Source organism: Nyctereutes procyonoides, unplaced genomic scaffold (genome assembly GCF_905146905.1).
Source record: "Nyctereutes procyonoides isolate TBG_1078 unplaced genomic scaffold, NYPRO_anot_genome, whole genome shotgun sequence".
NCBI lineage: Eukaryota > Metazoa > Chordata > Mammalia > Carnivora > Canidae > Nyctereutes > Nyctereutes procyonoides.
Window position 1 is genome coordinate 36,249,948 of NW_026575126.1, and position 19,965 is coordinate 36,269,912.

Genomic DNA, 19,965 nt, shown 5'->3' on the forward strand with positions numbered 1-19,965 from the left:
GGTGCAGACACCATTGGGAAAGCCCTGATTTCTACCAGAGAACCTTCCCATCCTATTCTTCCTATCTCCCATTCTACTTTCTTCATCTTTGCACCTTTCCAGTTAAAAACAGCCCGGGTGGGATTTAGGGCTGGCTGTGCCCCCATGTCCCCGCAGCCTCAGCTGAAGAGCTATCCCTGGAGCAGGGCCCTGGGCTGCTTGAGTAGCTGGTTCTGATGCTGTTTGGTTTCCATCCTCTTCCTTTTGGAAGTGCTGGATGACAAGTGTCAAACTGATAAATATGGACTTTCTTTGGGGAGGTTGTGTGAGTAATCGCCATTAAAAAAATCCTTTTATTTAGCAATAATTTCTGACATACAGAAACAGTACAAAGAATTCCTGCATACCTTCCCCCAGACACCACAATGTTGACACCTCACCACATTTGCTTTATTCTCTTCTCTCTCTCTGTATATTTTCCAATCTGTTAGAAACTCTGTTAGAACTTACAGACACAATACTCCTTTACTTCAGTATGTCCCCCAGATCAAGGACATTTTCTTATAATTATTAAAATAAGAATCAGTACAAATATCAAAGCCAAGGAATTGACATCAATACAATGCTATTACTTAAAATTTTGATCATGTCCTCCTCCCTAAATACCTAGTGACTCCTTAAAACTGTATTTATAAAGCAAAATATGGTTTCAAGATGCGGGACACAGTGATCTAGAGATGGGATTTGGCCAAGTGCCCAGTCCTGCACCAGCGCTGTGGGGACCACCTTGACTCGTTCCTTTTCCTTCCAGCCCCTTTTGGGAGGCTAGATGGGCTTGCCCGTTGCGGTTTCCCATAACTAATAATGTGCTCTCCCGTGTGCAGGGCAGGATCCCCTCCCTACCCTTCTCCCATGAGGACCTGGCAATTCCATGATGTGTTGGACACAGGTTTCCATGGCTTAGGGTGTCTACTGTGAACTAGTAGAGTGAATTTTGGAAGCTGGGAGCTATTCTTCCCCAAAAGTTCTGCTGACCAGGGTGGTGGACAGGCCAGTATATCATTCATAGAGATCACTTGGGGGCAGGAAGGGAGAAGGGTGGGGAGATTTTACAAATGGGCAGGGCAGCCTTCTGATGCATTTTCCAGGTCTCTACCTTCTCAAGGTCACTCCCAGTTGAGCCTTTGCTGTCCCTGAGTCCTGCATTAAAGACCCCAAAACCCCTTCATCTTCAGCCTGAGACTTGTCAAGTGTGGACACAGTGTGACCCTCTTTGCTGATGTGCAGAGCTTTGGTGCTGTGAGAGTTCAACTGGAGCCTGTGCAGTCAAGAATCAAGACCCAAGTTTACATCTTAGATCCATTTGTTATCAGCTGAGTGACTTGGAAGATCAGTGAGCTTTCCTAAGCTCCTGCCCACTCATCTGTGGAGGCATTTTAAAGGGCTGACACATAGTGTCTGGCACTAGGTAATCACATGATACCTGTTATAGTAGTATGGCTGAATGATATTTGGTTGGAGATACTGATTAATGATTTTTTAAAAATTCTCTCTTTGAGGTACCCGGGTGGCTCAGCGGTTGAGCATCTCCCTTCAGCCCAGGGCGTGATCCCGGGGTCCTGGGATCAAGTCCCAATCGGGTTCCCTGCAGGGAGTCTGCTTCTCCCTCTGCCTGTGTCTCTGCCTTTCTCTCTGTGTCTCTCATGAATAAATAAATAAAATATTAAAAAAAAATCCTCTCATTTTTTCCTTTCTCTTTTCCTCAGGAGAGGAAAAGCCAACACTGCTCCTTTTTTCTTTTTTCTTTTTTTTTTGCCTCTGTGAAGATGTACCGAGAGCAGAAAGCAGAGGCGGAAAAAAAAAAAAAAAGAAAGAAAAGAAAGCAGAGGCGACCTGTAGGACTTCCAGGTCAGGATGTCGTTGCCTGAAGCCTAGGGCTTTAGGGGAACTCAGGGCTCCTCGGAGGGTGTAGAAGGAAGAGGTGGGGGAGACAGGCAGGTCCTGAGTGGCTAGGACCTGGGACCTGCTTCCGGGTGGTGGCCCAGAGGGGTGGCAAGACCAGAGAGGAGGAGTGACTGTGTGGCCTGTCTTAGGGAGTATGAGGCCGCCTCCAGAAGGCTAGACTGGCCCAGGCGGGGCATGGAGGCAGCAGGGGCCCAGGCAGGGGTGAGGAAAGACCACTGGGCACGTCCTGGAAACTCGGCATGCTGGGGAGTCATGTGTGCCGAGGCACCTCTGCAGGACTATGCAAAAATGACTGATTAAATTGCCCCCTCTGCCTGGAGGGACAACGCAGAAATTCAGTTGATTTCTCTAACAGGAAAAGAACTGATGCTTTGTACATACCTGAGATTCAGACCTGCTCCATGAGCTTGTGACCTGCACATTCGAGGCTGGGAGTGACTTGGCCAAGGTCACGTAACAGCAGTCATTTATGACTCACAGAAGTACCAACACATGGACCGTCTGTCTTTGATCCTAACATGGACATCTCAGTATCAGAAAAGGAAACTGAGGCACCAAGAAATAAAGGGACTTGCTCAAGGCCACACCACCACATGGCAGGCCCAGGATTGAAGCCCAGGATAGTCACATCTGTACTTTCCAGAAACCACACTCCCCTGTCAACTGGCTGCTTGCAGGGGGAGATGTATGTTCCTTTGGATTTCTCCCTCTACTGCTTATCACAGCAGGGTCACATATGGGATCAAATCTTTCCCCACCCGACTGTGGGCTCCCCAGGCATGGAGATGACACCAGCTCCATACCTCTGTGGCCATTGTGAGCACGTAGAAGATGCTCAAGATACTGAGTTGAACCGACTTTGTTGCTGCTTATGTCTGAGTGGAGATCACAGGGGGTTACCCAGGATAGCTTGTTCCCAGGCCCTGATTTTGTTTTGCCATTTTTGTGAGTCTGTCCCCAGGCACACAGAATCTAGACCAAGGGAAGTTGTCCTCGCCTGGTACTGGGTAGCCAGTGATGAAATCTTATCATAGTTTTTTCTAAAAGCTTTTTGTGATTCTTGGCCTGCCCCCCTGGATAAGCAGTTCCAATGCTCTGTGCAATCTGGGGCAGCGCTCCCGATAGCATGCGCGTGAATGCTGTTAGAATGATGTCAATCTCGTGAGTAAACACAGAGCAACCAGGGTTAAGGGATCTTTAGTTTTTGGCTTTGAGGGTCACCTTCCAGTGAGATGGATGGCTGAGCCTGATTCCCCGGGCCCTGAGCTGCTGGGTGGGGCTGGGCCCCGGGTGGCGTGGAGCAGGGTACCACAATGCTGGTGTTGTTGACCCCAGAGGGTCCGGCCCCAGATATCGTGCACAGGCACGGCTGTCCCTAGGGGTCTGCAGGAGTCGGCAGGAGTGAGCTAGAAGCAGACCTGCTCCAGACTTGCTATTGCAAACTCGTGAAATTCCCATAGCATGCTGGGCCCTGTGGGGCCGTGTGGAGTGTGACAGACCAGGGATCTTGTGGCCATTTAAACTTCTTCAGGGGCAAGTCCATCCACCTCTCCGAGTCTCCATGTCAGTCATCTGCAGCTCGTAAGAAAGGCATGGCCCTGCTGTGCCCCGAGAGGGGTGGGAAGACGTTTCAGGAGCTCGTTTGCTTAACCAAGCATTTAGTGATCATCTTCTAGGCGTCCTGCTCTCCTGCTCCGTGCTGGTGTGGGGGACGGAAGACCACCCAGATGCAGGGCCGCTAGGCAGGACACACAGGCCTTTGAAGAGGGATGTGGGTGGCTGGGCAGCCTTGCCAAGGGAAGGCTCACAGCTGGTTGTCTTCCTCACTCCCGCCATCAAGCTCTCAGTTCCCCTGCTGCTGGGCCTCCCGAAGCCCTCCAGTCAAACACGGGACATTCTGGGGCTGTCCCTCTCAGCGTGCCCTGTGTCCCGGGCCCACTGCATGCCTGCCTTGTTGGCTACCAAGCCTGCCCTCTCTGGGCCACTCCCTTGCCGCCCGGACGACTCTCCTGCAGGGTGTCGGCACCACAGGCTCCTGCACACCTGTGGCCCCAGAGCCCCTGCATGTTCCTGCCTTGATCCTGACTTTCCAGTTCACAGCCTTCCCTCTCCACCCCTTCTGTGGCTGAGTCTTTGTGTCCCTTTTTGCCCTAATTCTCTCTGGGGTGGGGGCGGGGTGCTATGCTCATCACAAAGCCCTGCATGTGCGCTCTGAGAAGCTCATCTTAGACATCTGTGTGGGACTAGGGTGCCCGCTCTTGGCCTCATCTGCTGCCTAAATCTGATCACCACAGCATCTCTTCCTCCCTCCGTGTGTGTGGCACACATCTGCCTTCCCTCTTCACCCTCGCCAGCACCCCCATGCAGCAGCTCCTGGGATCCAGCATCTACCCCTCACCTTCCCAACACCCTTCTCACATGGAACCAGGAGACAGAGCCTGCACAGTGCAGAGGTCTTGGGCTTGCTAAGGTCTCTTAGCCTGGGGTGACAGATTGAAGGAGCACTCTCTGCCTTGGGAGTAGACTGACTGCTCCCTGGCATGTGGGGCTGGGCGAACTGAGCTGGAGATTCCTGGACAGGGCAGGCTGCTGGCTCCCTGGGAGTTCAGGCCCAGGGAGGAGAGGTAGCTAAGGTAGGAGGGGGGTCTGCTGCGAAGAGACCTCGTTACAGACCCTAAGGTGGAACATGAGACAGGTTTCTGGCGGTGATCCCACTGCGTTAGCTCAAGTAGACATGTCTGGAGGGGAAATCAGGTCAGGGAGGCCTATGTGACATTTCTCAGTCTAAAGATCAAGCACGTGTACCCTTCAGCTTTGAAGTCCTTGCAGTGGTGGACTTTGTGGCCCTTATCACAGCGGGTATTGGGTACTCTGGCTGCTATCTTAATGTGTTTGCGGAGCAGCCCCAAGTCAGGGGGTCATCTCTGTAGCCCGGGCTTCCAGCCAGAGAGAACCCTGTACCCTCTATAAAAGCTGTGGGGATGAGTACTGGCTCCAGCAGTGGCCAGCCCGCGGTGTCCAGGATGAGGTGTCTCGTGGTGCTACTTGCAGTCCTCACCCTCTCCCAGGGCAGTGGGGTCTCCAGGTGGGTGTCAGGCCCCAGGGGAGGGAAAGGGCATCACTTGCACCTGCTCTGGGTGGGTCTCTCTCCTGGCCTCCCACAGTCGCCCCCGTGGAATCTTCAGAGGCCATGCTGCAGGTCCCCAGGAAACGCACTCGGTCAATCTTGCCTTTGCATTTGGGACCTTTCCCTCTAAGTGTGCTCCTGCCATTGCAGGGGGGCGGGGGCGGTGAACAAGAACACAGGGTCAGATGGGCAGCCTGGGATATTAAGGGCATGGCTTCTAGAGTCAAACTGCCTGTGGTTTGATCCCCAGCTGCATCACTACCTGACTATCTGTGCCCTGTTTCCTCTTCCACTGTGAAATTAGGATAACAGAAAGCATCCATCTTACAGGCTAGTCATGAGAGTGCACAAGTGGGTGTTTGTAAAATGCTTTGCACAGTGCTTGGCACATGATAAGAGCTATGTATGTGTTTCTCAACCAAAATAAAGTTCTCTGGGTGAGATTCCCAATTTCTACTCCAAAATTAATAACTGATATTTCCTTTTTTGATAATTTTTTAAATGATTTTTTAAAAAAGTAATCTCTATACCCATCATGGGGCTCGAACTCACGACCCAGAGATCAAGAGTCACATCCTCTGCCGACTGACTCAGCCAGGCACCCCGTAACTGATATTTCTGGAGCTGCTTGCTACTAGGTGCCACTAATCCTCCTGGATTAGGTAGACATTATTGTTTGCATTTTACAGATGAGGAAGCTGTTGTTTAGGGAGGGTCCCTGAGCTGCCCAAGGCCCATGGTTCATGCTGGAGGAGTTAGGTCTTGGTCCCAAGGGGACCTATGCTCTTGCCACAAAATCATGCTATTTCCCGTTCCCAGGCTCGAGCCCTAGTGGCTCCTCAAGCCCTGAGCCTGGGGAGACCTGAATCCATCCCCGGGAAGCTGGATCCCTCAAAAGGACCAGGGTGTCTTTGACCAGTCAGAGCTCCTTACGGTCTTGAAAGTGAAGTTCTGTTGAGTGCCAGGCATTGGGTGGTCTCAGTGCAGGGACTGAGGGCAGCACCAGAGGAGCACGGTTTCCATGGTGATGGGACTTCCTGGCTCTTGGCTGGGAAGTGGGCCAGCATCCCTCTGAGGGAGGCTCCCTGGGGCCCTGTGCTGGACACAGCAGCGCAGTGGAGAGGCGGCTACCTCTGTGGGAGTCCCAGGCATCCCACGAGTGGATCCTGAGCTGAGCAGGAGCAGGAGCCAAGCAAGCAGAACACAGAGGGGCCTGGACACGGGGACACAGGAAAGGGTGGCTGTAGGATTGGTTCTGGGAGTCTCCTTCCTTTTGGGCTTGTGTCTTCTTCTATCATCGGAGACAAAGGCTGGGAAATGTCTCAACGACCTTTTATTTCTGTTGGGTCCTGGCTGAAGTCACACTTGAGGGCTGGGGAAGAAAGGCACCTGAGGAGAGCCCATAAATCACACACAGGGCTGCTCCATAGGGGACCTGTCTGGGGTGTGAACCCCACGAGAACACCCATTTTCTTTGAGGGTCTTACAGCTGCTGCCATTTGATCGCTCTCCAAGCAGGTTCATAGCTGCGGTCTCCACTTGTCCTTCAGTCAGCCCCACGGAGGAGGAGGACCGCGTGGCCCTTAGAACTGGGGGGACGTTCGGGATCGGCAGCCTACATTCCTTCAACCTACAGAAGGGGGCGCTAGGCGCCAAAGAGGTGAAGCTACAAGCTTGGTCACAAGCAGGGCTGGAGAGTGGCTGGAAAGGAAGGAGGTTGCCCATTTTGCAGAGGTGAAGCTGGAGCTCAGAGGGCTTTGGGGGGCTACCCAGGGTGCCACAGCCTACAGAGCCGGATCCAGAAAGCCTCCGCTGGTTTCCCTCTCGATTCTCTTCCGTTGATTTGCTTCCACCGTCCAACATCTAAACTCTGTTAGAAGCTCCTGAGGACCACACTCTGTCCTGAGACCCTTTGAAGAATTTCCACGCTACCCAGAGAGCCGGTCACAGGGGCCACAAGGAGGGAGCATTTCCACAGCATGGAGCAGCGTCGGGGGGAAGCCACCCCTCTCCAGGCCGCGTGCTCCCAGACGGCAGACACCGTACCCCTGTGCCCACACGGTGTCCAGCCTGCAGGAGGCAGGCTGCAAGGATTCAGAGACCTGAAGGAATGCTATTGTATCTCTCAGACCTCGGAGTTGCAAAACTCATTAGTAGGCTATCAATTAAATTAAATCTCCACCAACTTAATGAAAAGAGAAAGGACTAGGGACTGTCAAAGTGCATTGTGGTTAGTAAGGGGAAGCACCGAATTGCGGCACTTCTGGGCACTTCTCGGAGGCCAGGCAGCCCTGAGGAGAAGCCCACCAGCATCATGAACTCTTCCCCGTCTTCTTAGGGTCCCTCTGCACAAAGGCAAGTCGCTGAGAAAGGCCCTGAAGGAGCATGGGCTCCTAGAGGACTTCCTGAAGAAACACCCATATGCCATCAGCAGGAAGTACTCAAATTTAGAGAAGGTGGCCAGCGAGCCCTTGGCCAACTACCTGGACGTAAGTGGCTCTGTTCTCTTTGTGTGAGGGGGACCCCCCGGCCCCTGCCTCTTTCCTCTTCTAGGATTCAGGGAGCCCCGTGGGCTGTGGAGGCCGCCCCCATGCCCCTCAGGCAGCTCTGCACTGGGCCAGCAGACCCAGCAAAGGCAAGGCTCTAAATGTCACCGCCAGCAGGGTCTGAGCTCAGGCGACCTGCAGACGACATCCCTGGGGGCACATAATCTGCTCCCCTGTGCACCACATGCCTGGCTTTCCCAGCCCGGGCGACCCATGTCTTAGTCTGGGCTCAGCAGGGATGGGGCACCAGTGCCCATCTGTGGCCACCCAGGACCCGACAGGGATGTGGCCTCTTCCTCTCTGGAGCCTGTCGCCCCCTCATCTGTCACTCTCGCAGTAGACAGGCAGCCTTGTCTCTCCTGTGCTCCTTCCCTCATCTAGGTCATGCTCACTCCCGCCCCAGCCCTAGTTCTGACATGGGGAGGTGGGCAAGGAGGCATGGCAGGGACAGCTTGGGTCGGGACTTGGGGTCTGTACCTCGCTGGTGCCCCATCTCTGAGTCCCTGCCAGGGGCCGGGGGGTCCCAGTATTCCTACCAGGAAGGGAAGATCATGTTTTGATCTAATGTCTGCCTCTGAGGCTGAGGCAGCCGTGGTTGTAGTGCTTGTGGGAGGGGCGGGCAAGCGCAGCGGGTTGGAAGCCCCGGGTGGTGGGGTGGGGGTGGGGGTGTTGGGAGGACCCTCCCCAGCGATCCTCATTCCCCCCCTTCTCCTTTGCTCCGTGCCAAGCATTGATCCTTATCCCTTTGCTGTCCTTCCGGCCCGCCCCACTGCTATCTGTCCCCAGTGTCAGTACTTCGGGAGGATCTCCATCGGGACCCCACCCCAGGAATTCACCGTGGTGTTTGACACCGGCTCCTCCGACCTCTGGGTGCCCTCTGTCTACTGCAAGAGTACTGCCTGCCGTGAGTGAGCTCCCTGGCAGCCCCCAGGCCCGGAGCCCGGGACTCTGTGGCCCTTGTGGTGAGGGGGGAGGTCGAACTCCCTCGGAGCCTAAGAGTCCGTGAATCTCAGTGACGTCCACAATGACTAAGGAGGCCCGGCCCCTTTGGAGAAAGGATGGTAAACGCCCCACGCAGAGATGGGATCAGGCTTCATGCTTCAAGTGTCAGAAGCCAAAGTCAGATGTGGGTCGCTGGATTCTGGCTGCAGCAGGGGCTCCGCTGTGGGCTTTGGACAAGGTGTTGGGTCTGCTGGAAACAGGGAGAGGCTTTGCTTGCATTCTGGCCACCACTCGAGTTGTGGGGTGCTGGGGAGAACGTGGGTACAGGAGAGCTTGCTTTGACATTTCCAGTCTCCTGATTGTGTCCCATCTCCTCGCTCACCCCGTCCAACTGCCCACAGATGGAAAAGGGGTGCAAATCAGGGGCTTAATGCATAAAGCGCCAGCTAGAAATTAAGGGCACTTAGGCTATTTATTTATTTATTTATTTATTTATTTATTTTATTCATTTGAGAAAGAGAGAGAGTACAAGAGAAAGAACAGAGCACAAGCGAGCAGGGGAGAGGGGACAGAGGGAGAGGGAGAAGCAGACTCCCCACTGAGCAGAGAGCCCGCCGCCTGCCATGGGGCTGGAGCCCAGGGACTCCAGGTCATGACCTGAGCCAAAGCAGACGCTCAACCCACTGAGCCACCCAGGCGCCCTGGTATTTACTTATTTAGTCTTTATGAGGAGCCCAGGCAAGCCGCTGACCCTTCTGGGTCTTTGGGTTTCCTTCCTATAAAATGGGACTATGTATGGTATGCCAGCGGGTGCTGGGGGTATAATAGAGGGCCAGGATCCGTTACTAATGATGAGTCGATGTTCAATACATGTAAATGATTTTATCTGATGCTTATTAATAATTGATTTCTTCAATAATCCTGGGAGATTGGTGCTCTTTTTATCTCCCTTTACCAGAGAAGGAAGCAAAGTTGAGAGAAGAAAAGGCTCTTGCCTAAGGTTACAGAGCTGGTAAGAGTAAAATGTCTATGGAAACCATAGGGACAGCTTGTTTTCTTTCTTGTTTTGTTTGGCAGCTACACAGGTAGCACTGGGTTCAGAGAGGTGGGCTGAGCAGCAAAGAATAACTTTCTTTACTAAACGTGGGGGATCAAGAGATCAAGAGATTTTCAGCAGGAAGGGTTGGTATTTAGACCATATTCTTACAAGGCCTAGTGAGGTCTCAGCCCTGGCCGACGCCGTCAGGGGCAAGGAGACTATGGGCCTCGCTAACCCTGGGTCTGTGTTTCAGAAAGCCATCACCGCTTCGACCCAGCCAAGTCCTCCACCTTCCAGAACCTGAACGAGCCCCTGTCCATCCAGTACGGCACGGGCAGCATGCAGGGCTTTCTGGGCCTTGATACCGTCACTGTGAGTGGGGCTTTGGGCCAGCCGGCGCTCACCCTTCCTTCCCCACTAGCTGCTTTGCCACCCAGACACGCAGGCTCTGGCCAGCTGCTCCCCAGCTGGGGCTGAGAGGCCCTTTGGGTCCTGCCCCTCCCCGACTGGGGGGCCTGGTGGGTAGGGATGCTGGGAGGGATCTTCTCCCTCCTCTCCTTCCCATGCCAGCCATCACAGTCCCCCCGAGAGGCTTCTCTGTGCCCAGTTTCCATCTTCCCCATCCTTTGTCATCTGTCCTTGCCACAGTCCGTTCAGAATCTCGAGCCCGCACCAGCACCGAACCCTTTGGTGTCATATGTGTGACCTCATTGTAAATTAGTTCTCAGGGAGGTAGTTTTCCCCATTGTGCAGATGAGGAAATGAAGGTCCCAGGAGTTGGTAACTTCCCCAAAGTCCCCAAGTCACACAGCCAGTGCTGGGCGCTCTGTGTCAGACCTATGCTCCCGACTCTCTGAGCAATGCCCTTGGCTTGACCTCACTCCTTCACCCCAGATGGGCCATCTTTCATGTCAGGGAGCATCTGTGGCCCCTGAGCAAGGCTTCCTCTCCCTTCTGCCGCTCTGTGGCTTCTAAAGTAGTCAACACAGGGACAGGCACATAGTCAGTGCTCAGTACACATGAGCTTTCTGCTTTCCTTCCTCAGCCATTATCTTAAGAGCCAAGCAGCATCCCCTGGTGCTTATCACCTCCATCTTCCTTGAGTTCTACCTGGGTCTGGCTGAAGGCTCTTTTGCTTTGAGCCCAAAGGGACATAGCTCTTCTCGGCTGACGGCCCTCTCCTCAGCCTCTTCCGTTGGCAAAGCAGGTGCCCACCCAGCTCAGGCCTCCCCAGGGGTCAGCACCAGACCGTGGAGGTCACAGACCACTGGCTGAGGTGGCCCAGCAGACAGGGCCCGGGAAGGCGAATCCTCTGCCTGAGCCATGGTGCACCGGGTGGCCCTCATTTGCCCACCTTGGGCAGGGGATGGGGGAGAGAGCCATGGGGGTCTGGCCCCCTCAGTGGGCCCACACGGCAATGAGGCCAAGTCGGGGCATGGGAGGAGGGGAAAGGTTGACGGGGGTGGGGGAGCGTGAGCAAGGGGTCAGAAGCCCGAGATGAGGGGTGAGAAGCAGGATCAGAAGGTGAGGGTGCTCTAGGACACTGGTGGGGGGTGGGGTGGGAGGCTGTGGAGCGTCGTAGCAAGGGGTGACGTGACTGGACGCCCATTTTCAAAGATCACTTTGGCTGCCTGCGTGGGGGACGGTTTGGTTATAAGGGGCTGGGAGGAAGCAGGCTCAGAATGGCCTGGTGGGCACATCGGCCTTCCTGGGCCGAGGGCAGATTAACAGGAGATGTGGAGGCAGCACTTCCTTAGCATCATGCCATTAACGTCCAACGGCCAAACATTTAGTAAGTGCTCGATACAGGTTCCGCATTAGTGAAACAGAGGCCAACACTGCTGTCAGATGCAGGTGTTATTATTTCATTTAACAGGTGAGGAGATTGAGGCTCAGAGAGGTGCTCGTTCAGGGTCACACAGGCAGCACAGGACAGAGCAAGGACACATAGCCAGGGCTCTTAGATGCAAAGCGCATGTATGTTTTTTCTGTCTGCGGTGCTGCCCACAGCTCTTCGCTGGCCAAGGGCCCCCGTGCCACTGCCGAGGGGGCCGCAGGCTGGCAGGGGGCCTCGGAGCATCCCTCACCCCACCCCGTTCTTTGGGCTCACCCACCAACTTCTGTACCTTGAGCACTGCTGTCTTCACCCTTCCCTGGGTCCTCTCAAAACTGGACTCAAAACCACATAGCAGGGCTGGGAAACAAGGGTTTTCTCTCTCTTGAGCTCCCCAGGGGCTGGGCCCCAGGGGCTGACCCGGATACTGGCCTGCCCCGGGATCTTCCTGCCTCTGGCCCAAGGAGGTCACTCTGCTTCTCTCGCGTCCCTTGCAGGTCTCCAGCATCGTGGACCCCCAGCAGACTGTGGGCCTGAGCACTCAGGAGCCTGGCAGCGTCTTTACCTACTCTGAGTTCGATGGCATCCTGGGGCTGGCCTACCCCTCTCTCGCCTCCCCGTACTCAGTGCCTGTGTTTGACAACATGATGCAGAATCACCTGGTGGCCCAAGACCTGTTCTCTGTGTATTTGTCCAGGTAGGAGCTATCCCCAGCCAGGGCGGACTTCCATGGCCTGGCAAGGGATATCTGAGGGATATCAGCCCCTTTGGGACACTGCAACTCAAGCCTGCTGGCCAGAACCCAAGCAAACCTCTCCTTGTTTCCAGGCAGACCCAACTTTTTTTTTTTTTTTAAGATTTTATTTATTTATTTGAGAGAGAGAGAAAAAGAGAGAGATCATAAACAGAGGAGAAGGGTAGAAGGAGAAGCAGCCTCCCCGCTGAGCAGAGAGCCTGACACGGGGCTCCATCCCAGCACCCTGGGATCATGACCTGAGCTGAAGGCAGACGCTTAACCGACTGAGCCTCCCAGGCTTCCAGACCCAACGCCTTGTCCAAAGCCCCCAGCGGAGCCCCTGCTGCAGCCAGAATCCAGCGACCCACATCTGACTTTGAATTCTGGCACTTGAAGCGTGAAGCCTGACCCCATCTCTGTGTGGGGACGTTTCCCATCTTTTCTCCAAAGGGGCCGGGCCCCCTTAGTCATTGTGGACATCACTGAGATTCACAGACTCTTAGGCTCCGAAGGAGTCCGACCTCCCCGCTCACCACATGGGAAACAGGCCCGTGGGAGACATCACCCTGAACTGGTGCCTAAGTCACACCTGGAGCCCAGAGCTCCCTCCCCTTTCCTCTTTTTTTTTTTCCCTCCCCTCTCCTCCTGCCCCGTGATGGTGCAGCTCAGCTGAACAGAGGGGCAGGTGGCAGGATAGAGAGAAGGGCGCTGCCCTCAGGGGAAGGAGGGTGCTGGGGAACCGAGGTCAGGGGAACCCAGGCAAGGGGGCACTTGGTACACTCATGTGTTCATTCCCGAAGTGTTGGTGGGTGTGACTGTGCAGGTGCTGCACCAGGAGACGGGGCTTCGTCAGCAAACAAGGCAGACTTGGAGTCCGCTCTCTAGCAGGCGAGGCAGACGACACGCAATTACACAATTATGCTCAGGGCTGCGGGCAGGTCGGGGCGCAGGGAAGGCTTGGTGGTGACGGGGGAACGAACCCAGTCTAATGGGGGTGGGCGTGCTGGGTGGCGGGGGAAGCTTCGCTGAGGCTCGGGGTGGCCATCCAGGTGAGGCAGGGAGGACAGCATGTGCTAGGCCCGCGGGTGCGACAGGGCAGCCTCGCCAAGCCGGGGGGTCAGAATGCCGCAACACGCCTTTCCTTGGTTTCAGGAATGGCCAGGGGAGCATGCTGACGCTGGGAGCCATCGACCCGACCTACTACACAGGCGCCCTGCACTGGGTGCCCGTGACCGTGGAGGAGTACTGGCAGTTCACCGTGGACAGGTGAGTGCGCCGCAGCCGCCCCCTGGTGGGGGGCTGCGAGGGCCCAGGATCAGCCTGTGAGCACTGGGAGCTCATGAGCCTGTCACATCAGACTCAGAGTTAGACACTTCCAAGGCCAGTGACCTTTGTCAGTGAGGACGCTGACGTTTCCTGCTGCTCTGCTAATAGGAGCCCGGCACTGACCAGGCCCTACTGCCTGAAGGCATTGCGATGACTGATATCGGGGCTGTTCTCGTTCATTCCTCACTGAAACCCTAGGGGGTGGGTGCCACACTAGTATCCTCACTTTATCATTTACTAACATCAAGTCTGAACCTCGTGACCATCCCTCGAGGAAGTCAAGGAAAGAGTTGCTAGCATACCCGTCTTGTGTCTGAGAAGCCCGAGTCCGGGCAGGTTGGTGACTCGTCCAAGACCTGCAGCAAGTGAACGGCAGGGAGAGGACTTGAAGCCAGATCTTTAGGCAACTAGGGCAGTACTCATTTCACCCCTCAGTGCACACAACTTTGCTGGGTTTTAAAAAAAGATTTATTTATTTATTTGAGGAGTGAGCTGGGGGAGGGGCAGGGTCTCTTAAACAGACTCCTTGCCCAGCACGGAGCCCAACTCAGGGCTCGATCCCAAGATCACAACCCGAGCTGAAACCAAGAGTCAGATGTTTAAACGGCCTGTGCCACCACCCAAGTACCCATGACTTTGCTGTTCTATTGAAGTTTCTGTCCCATGGAAGGTGGGACAGCCTTGATTTAGCCACTGACTTGGAAGTAAATGGTTTTAGGTCTTTTCTCTGAGCTCAGCAAGTTTTGGGGACTCTAGGAAGGAGCCCAAGGGAAAGGTCCAGCCTTTCCTCCCTGCCTGAGGATCCTGGCGGGGGAGGATGGGGGGGGGCCAGGGAGGGCAGGCTGCATGCTGGACGCACTGCGAGGCTGTCCTGTTTCCACCCTGCAGCGTTACTGTCAATGGTGTGGTGGTGGCCTGTGATGGTGGCTGTCAGGCCATCCTGGACACAGGCACCTCCATGCTGGTTGGGCCCAACAGCGATATCCTCAACATCCAGTCAGCCATTGGAGCCACACAGGACCAATATGGGATGGTGAGGCCTGGCCCATTTCCCTGGAGGGGCTGGGATTTCTCAGGAGGCCTTCACAGTGGTCTTCTAGCTTGACGCATCATTGCTGTCAGAGCTCTCATGTCTCATGCAGAGGCCGAGGTCTGGCCTCCCGTCCCCCAGGAGGATCGTGCAGCCCTGACTCTGCTATACCCCCTTGCTCCTCCTCCACCCACGGGTCTCCTTGCCTCCTCCCTGACAGCTAAGTGCTCCAGGGTCCTGGGGAGGTCTGGCTGAGCCTGGAGAAAACTCGGAGGCCCATCCTCCTTTATCTCAAGCTGGGGTGTGTTCCTGCACTGACTGACAGCAGGTCCCTCTCAGTGTAACTCTTCTGAGGCCTGGGGGTCTCCCTAGAGTCCTCTGAGTGGGCAGGCCCTCCCACCCCTTGGCTCCAGTGCAGAGGAAGGGGTCCTGGGTTGGCCCTTCTCTGGCCTCACCCAGCCCCATCAGATCCACCGTCCATCTAAGATGACTTCCTTCTGGTCTAGTTTGACATCAACTGCGGGAACCTGGGCAGCATGCCTTCGGTGGTCTTTGAGATCCACGGCAGAAAGTACCCACTGCCCCCATCTGCCTACACCAGCCAGGTAGGAGTTCTCAGGAGAAGAAGCCTGGGTCCACCTAGCACCCCTCCACTCTCCTGGCAAGTCAGCCAGTTGTAAAGTGGCAGGGCCCCAAGGGAAAATGCAGGAAGTGCATTCATCCCCTTCTGAGTGGGCCTCCCTCATGGCCGATACAGCTCCATCCTGGGAGAAGCGGGGCAGAATGAAAGTAGAGAGCCCCGCAGCCTGAGGGGGGGTTGGGTTGGCAGGACCACAGCCCGCTCCCTGTGGGAACTGCATCCACCGCTCCAGCTTCTAAGCCCAGAGGCCTGCAGCATGCAGCATTGTCCAGGATTTTTGTAGGTAGCCTGGGCTTCGGGACCCAGCCCTTAGCCCTCCTCACCCACTGGCCTCAGCTTTGACCCAGCCCTGAGTACACACAACAGGCAAGGCCTCAGGCCCCTGGGCCTGGTCTGGCTGGTCATCAGGGCAGTAGGTGCTGAGTGGAAGGGGGGTGCTAGAGAGGACACGTGAGGAGGAGTGGGGTGAGGGGACCCCACTGAGTAACCTTGCATGAAGTCACTTGATTTTCTGAATATCAATTTCTTCATCTTTTGAGTGGGATGAATCTGATACTTGTCTGCTTCCCTCAGAAGGTGATTTCAAGGATGAAAGAAAATACGAGCTGAGAGAGGGACTGTGGGGTGTGGTAGGGGGAGGCCCACCGTCAGACACGGTGACCTGCCTCGGGCCTAGCTGCATCTCTGCCTCGCCTTTCCCAGGATATGGGCTTCTGCTCCAGTGGCTTCCAGGGTGAAGGCGATTCCCAGCTGTGGATCCTGGGGGATGTCTTCATCCGGGAGTATTACAGCGTCTTTGACAGAGTTAACAACCGCCTGGGGCTGGCCAAGGCCATCTGATGGCACTGCTGACCATGAACCACGCTTGCATATCCCAAACACGCATGCGTGCATGCACAAACACACACACGTGTGCACTTATAGATCAGGTTTTCAGGCACATGGTTCAATAAATACCATATCTCTGCAAAGTGTGGCTTCTGTGGGGCCAAAGCTCTGTGCCGTTATGAGGGTGGGGACTGACTGTCCCGCGGCTCTGACTGCAGCGGGGCTACGTGGCTGGGAAACGTTGGTGGGTGGAGACTTTCGCAAGGGAATTGGCCACTTCAAGCTTAGGTCAGGTAAAAGCGAGACTTGCCTTTCTGGTCTCCCACTCGAGATCTTTCTGGGGGAAAGGGTGCAGTAGGAGAGACCTTGGCAGGTTGAGGCTTGTACCTGGGGAGCAAGGCTGGGAAGAGAATGTTGGCCCAGGGAGAGGAAAGCTCTAGGTCTATTAAGGAAAGAGCTTCGGGGCATTTTGGAGAACACAGTGGAATAGGCAGGAGGCATCTGGGAAGGCTTAAGGGTCCCGAGGCTGCCATTAACCTTGTGGAAGAACCACAGCTGAGAGCTCCGTCCTCAATCCTAGATGCTCCGAACCTGACTCCCGGCACATGGAGAGTGGCTCCGCCGCTGGGTAGATCCGCCTTCAAGGGCTCTCAGAGGCTGTGACTCAGAGCAGCGGCCAGGGCTCAGTGAGGACTCCTAGCTCTCAGGGGGAATCCTTAGCGCTGGGCTGGGTGGGGGGGGGACCCCTTAGAGCTCAACGGGGACCCCTAGTGCTCAGGGTGGACCCCTAGCTCTCACTGAGGACCTCTATTGCCCAGTCACGACTCTCTAGTGCTCAATGAAGGAAGGACCCCCGAGGGCTCAATGAAGACCCCCTAGGGCTCAGCGAGGACCCTAGTGCTCAGGGTGGACCCTATAGCTCTCAGTGAAGACCCCTAGTGCTCAGGGGGACCCCTAGTCCTCAGTAGAGACCCCTAGGGCTCAGGGGGACCCCTAGCGCTCAAGGGGACTCCTAGGGCTCAGGGAGGACTCCTAAGCCTCAAGGGAAATCCTAGGGCTCAGGGAGGACTCCTAAGTCCACAGCTGTCAGTGGACAGACCACTCCTGCTTCCAGGTCCCTGCAGTTCTTTCTGAAGGGGAGAGGCCACATGGGGAATGCAGACCAGAGAGTTAGAACAGAGGGGGCCAGGTGGATTTCAGAGGTTGTCCCAGGTATGCTACCTTGAGGCCCCATGTGGGTCAAGCAAACAAGCTTCTTGGGGGTGGGGATTTCAGTGCTTGGAACCCCCTTGGCGGGCTCCCTGGACAGTGCTCAGCTGAGCTGCACACATTTGCTTCCTTGACACTCCTTCCTTTTCCTATGTGCCCTGGCACAGCATAATTGGCAGTCTCCCAGCATAATTGATCAGGCTTCTGTTTTCTAAACAACAGCCAGTCTGGCCCCTAATTTTGTGATTGGGCTTCAAGTCACACCTTTATAGTGGCTGAACTCTCAGAAGGCTTGGAAAGGTGGCTGGGGTCAGGTTCACACCTAGTCCCCACCCCCCATTCCTGACCACGCTTGCCCTGCAAACAGCTGGGGAGCAGGTGAGTCATGCAAGCAGCAGTCCCAGAGAAGGAGCTTGAAGCTACAGATCTGGCCATGACATTTGACCAAGGAGATTGTCCTTTAGGAAGAGAAGAGGGGGAGGAGCTTCCAGCAGAAACTGCTGAGGGGGTCCTGGGGAACCCTGCCAGGGGGCTCCTCTTGGGGTCCTTCTGGCTGTATGGAAAGACAAACAAGGTGAGGGATGCAGGGCAGTGGAGGTGCTGTCCCCAGGGCCTTCCTGGGTCGGTGGCTGAGCCCCCAGTGGCCTCGGGTAGGCAAGAAGCCGGGCTGAGCTGCGGGGGTGGGGTGGGGTTGGGGGGGTGGGAGTGCCTGCAGGAGGAAGAACTCAGGCTGCAGGTTCAGGTGAGCTGAGGAGCCTGGGGTGAGCTGGGCAGCGGCTCCAGGAGGAGGTTCAGAGCCAAGGCCTTGGTGCTTGGGTCTTACAGGGTCAGGGAGGACAGTATGGTGCCAGGGGACAAGTTCTGGCTTTGGGTGACTGCTCTAAGCCTCACTTTTCTTATCCAAGACCAATACTGCTTGTTTGCCAAGAAGGAGACAGAACTGGGCCACTTTCATTATTTTTAGGCTTCTTGTAGATTAAAAAAAAATGCCAAACAAGCTCACAAAAATTGTGTCATATTTCTGTGGTTTACACTTAGCAAATTGCATTTTAAACATCCAAATTTCCGGAAAGTCTATACATGATGACTTTGATAAATGGGAAACTTGGACCAAGGGGCGCCCCCCCAACAGCCCCCGGCCCACTTGACCAGTGGCGCTCCCCGACCCGAGAGCCCCGAGAGCATGGAGGCCGCGCGGTGAGGCAGCCCCTCCCGGGATTTCTGGTGGCTGTAGAGGCTGCCTGCCCACAGAGCTCTCCACACCCCAACCCCTTTGTCCAATTTTTACTTGTCCTTCAAACCTCAGCTGCGTGCAAATCTGTGACGCTTACTGGTCTCACATGGGGTTCCTGTCTACCTACCTCCCTCACTGGCTGGGCTCCCCGAGGATGACTCTGCGTCTTGCTATCTTGGGCGCCGAATTCGTGGCCTGTGCTCATCCAGTGTTACCGAGCCAGCGACTGAATGAACCGGCGATGGATGGGCGATGGGTCGGCGAGGGCCTCAAGAGGCACTGCCTGCGGCCGGCCTTCCCCCTCCCCTTGGGTCTCACACCCCTGCTCCGCATTCAGGCATTCAGGCCTGCGCTGCACCTTCTCCCTCCTGTTGCTAAGCCCAGAACATGCCCCATTCTTTGCTGTCCCTGGGGAAGGACAATGAGGGAGAGAGAAGGTGGCCCAGCGGACTCTGGGGTTTTAAGGTTCTGCAAGGGTGGGGTGGGCATGGGCCCCAGGGTGGGTTCTGCACCAGGCTTAGCTCTCTGAGGGGTCGGCCAGGTGATGCAGGGGCCTGGGAAGGGCTGTCGGCCCGCGGATGTGCCCGTGACGAGTGGCAAGGCGAGGCCCGTGGGGGGCTGTGACACTGGCTCAGGTTCCTGTGAGGCTGGGCTGCTCCCTGCCCGCTGTCCCACCTGCACTGTGTGCCCGGGAGAACTGGGTCAGGGAGGCTGCTGTCTGCCCAGCTGTCTGCTGCCCTGGCCACCGCCACTCCCTGGGCGCAGGCCTCCGGGCCCTTGTGCCTGTTGCTCCCTTCCCCAGCTACGCCTTCCGCTCTCCCTGACCTGTGAGTTGCTCCATGCTTCAAGATCAGCTCAAGTGTCCCCTGAGGTGACACTCCACCCCACCAGACTTCTCTTTGGGCTTCCCGACTTGCTCGGCAGGCACCTTCACAATGGCTTCTCCTGTTGGAGTTACTCACTTGCACATGGGTCTCTGCCGAGTGTCTGCTGGAAAGCACGGGCCTTGGACCTCTCTGAGTCCTCAGCTCCCCGGGGAGTTCCTGGCACACCTGGAGGCTGAGCGAGCGCCCAAGGGTGGCTTGTGATTTGTGACATGAGCGGGCAAATCTATGACCAGGTAGCATGAATCATGAGTTCTGAGAAACTTGAGTTCACAAAGACACGAGCGTGCACACATGTGGTGAGCACACACACACACACACACACACACACGTGCACATGCACACGCAGGCACACGTGCGGCCAGTCCAGTGTCCCTCCTGGCCCCGGTGCACACGGTGCACACGCAGGCAGAAGCCTCAGCCCAGAGTCCTGTTTCCTGTCCGTGTCCCTCCCCTATCACTCAACTGCCTGCCAGTTCTTCTCATGCTAATGAGAGGAAGCTTTGGCCAGAGAGATGCTTGGAAAGGAAGCCTTTGAAATGGAAATGTTATGACAAAATGATGGATTGTTTTCTGAGCTGTGCAGTTGGTTTCTTGCTGGCAGCAGCACAAGGGAGGATATAACCGCATGGGAGTGGTAGAGGTT

At 55.7% G+C, this 19,965-nt stretch overlaps 1 protein-coding gene across 1 annotated transcript; it reads left to right on the top strand.

Moving 5' to 3' along the window:
• Positions 1-4,967: 4,967 nt before the first annotated feature.
• On the top strand, positions 4,968-16,004 carry LOC129520121 (chymosin-like). The gene is made up of 9 exons (XM_055341118.1): positions 4,968-5,029; positions 7,410-7,560; positions 8,404-8,521; positions 9,852-9,970; positions 11,930-12,129; positions 13,321-13,434; positions 14,383-14,527; positions 15,031-15,129; positions 15,867-16,004. Exons 1-9 carry the CDS (start codon positions 4,968-4,970, stop codon positions 16,002-16,004), a joined length of 1,146 nt encoding a protein of 381 aa, XP_055197093.1.
• Positions 16,005-19,965: the final 3,961 nt, after the last annotated feature.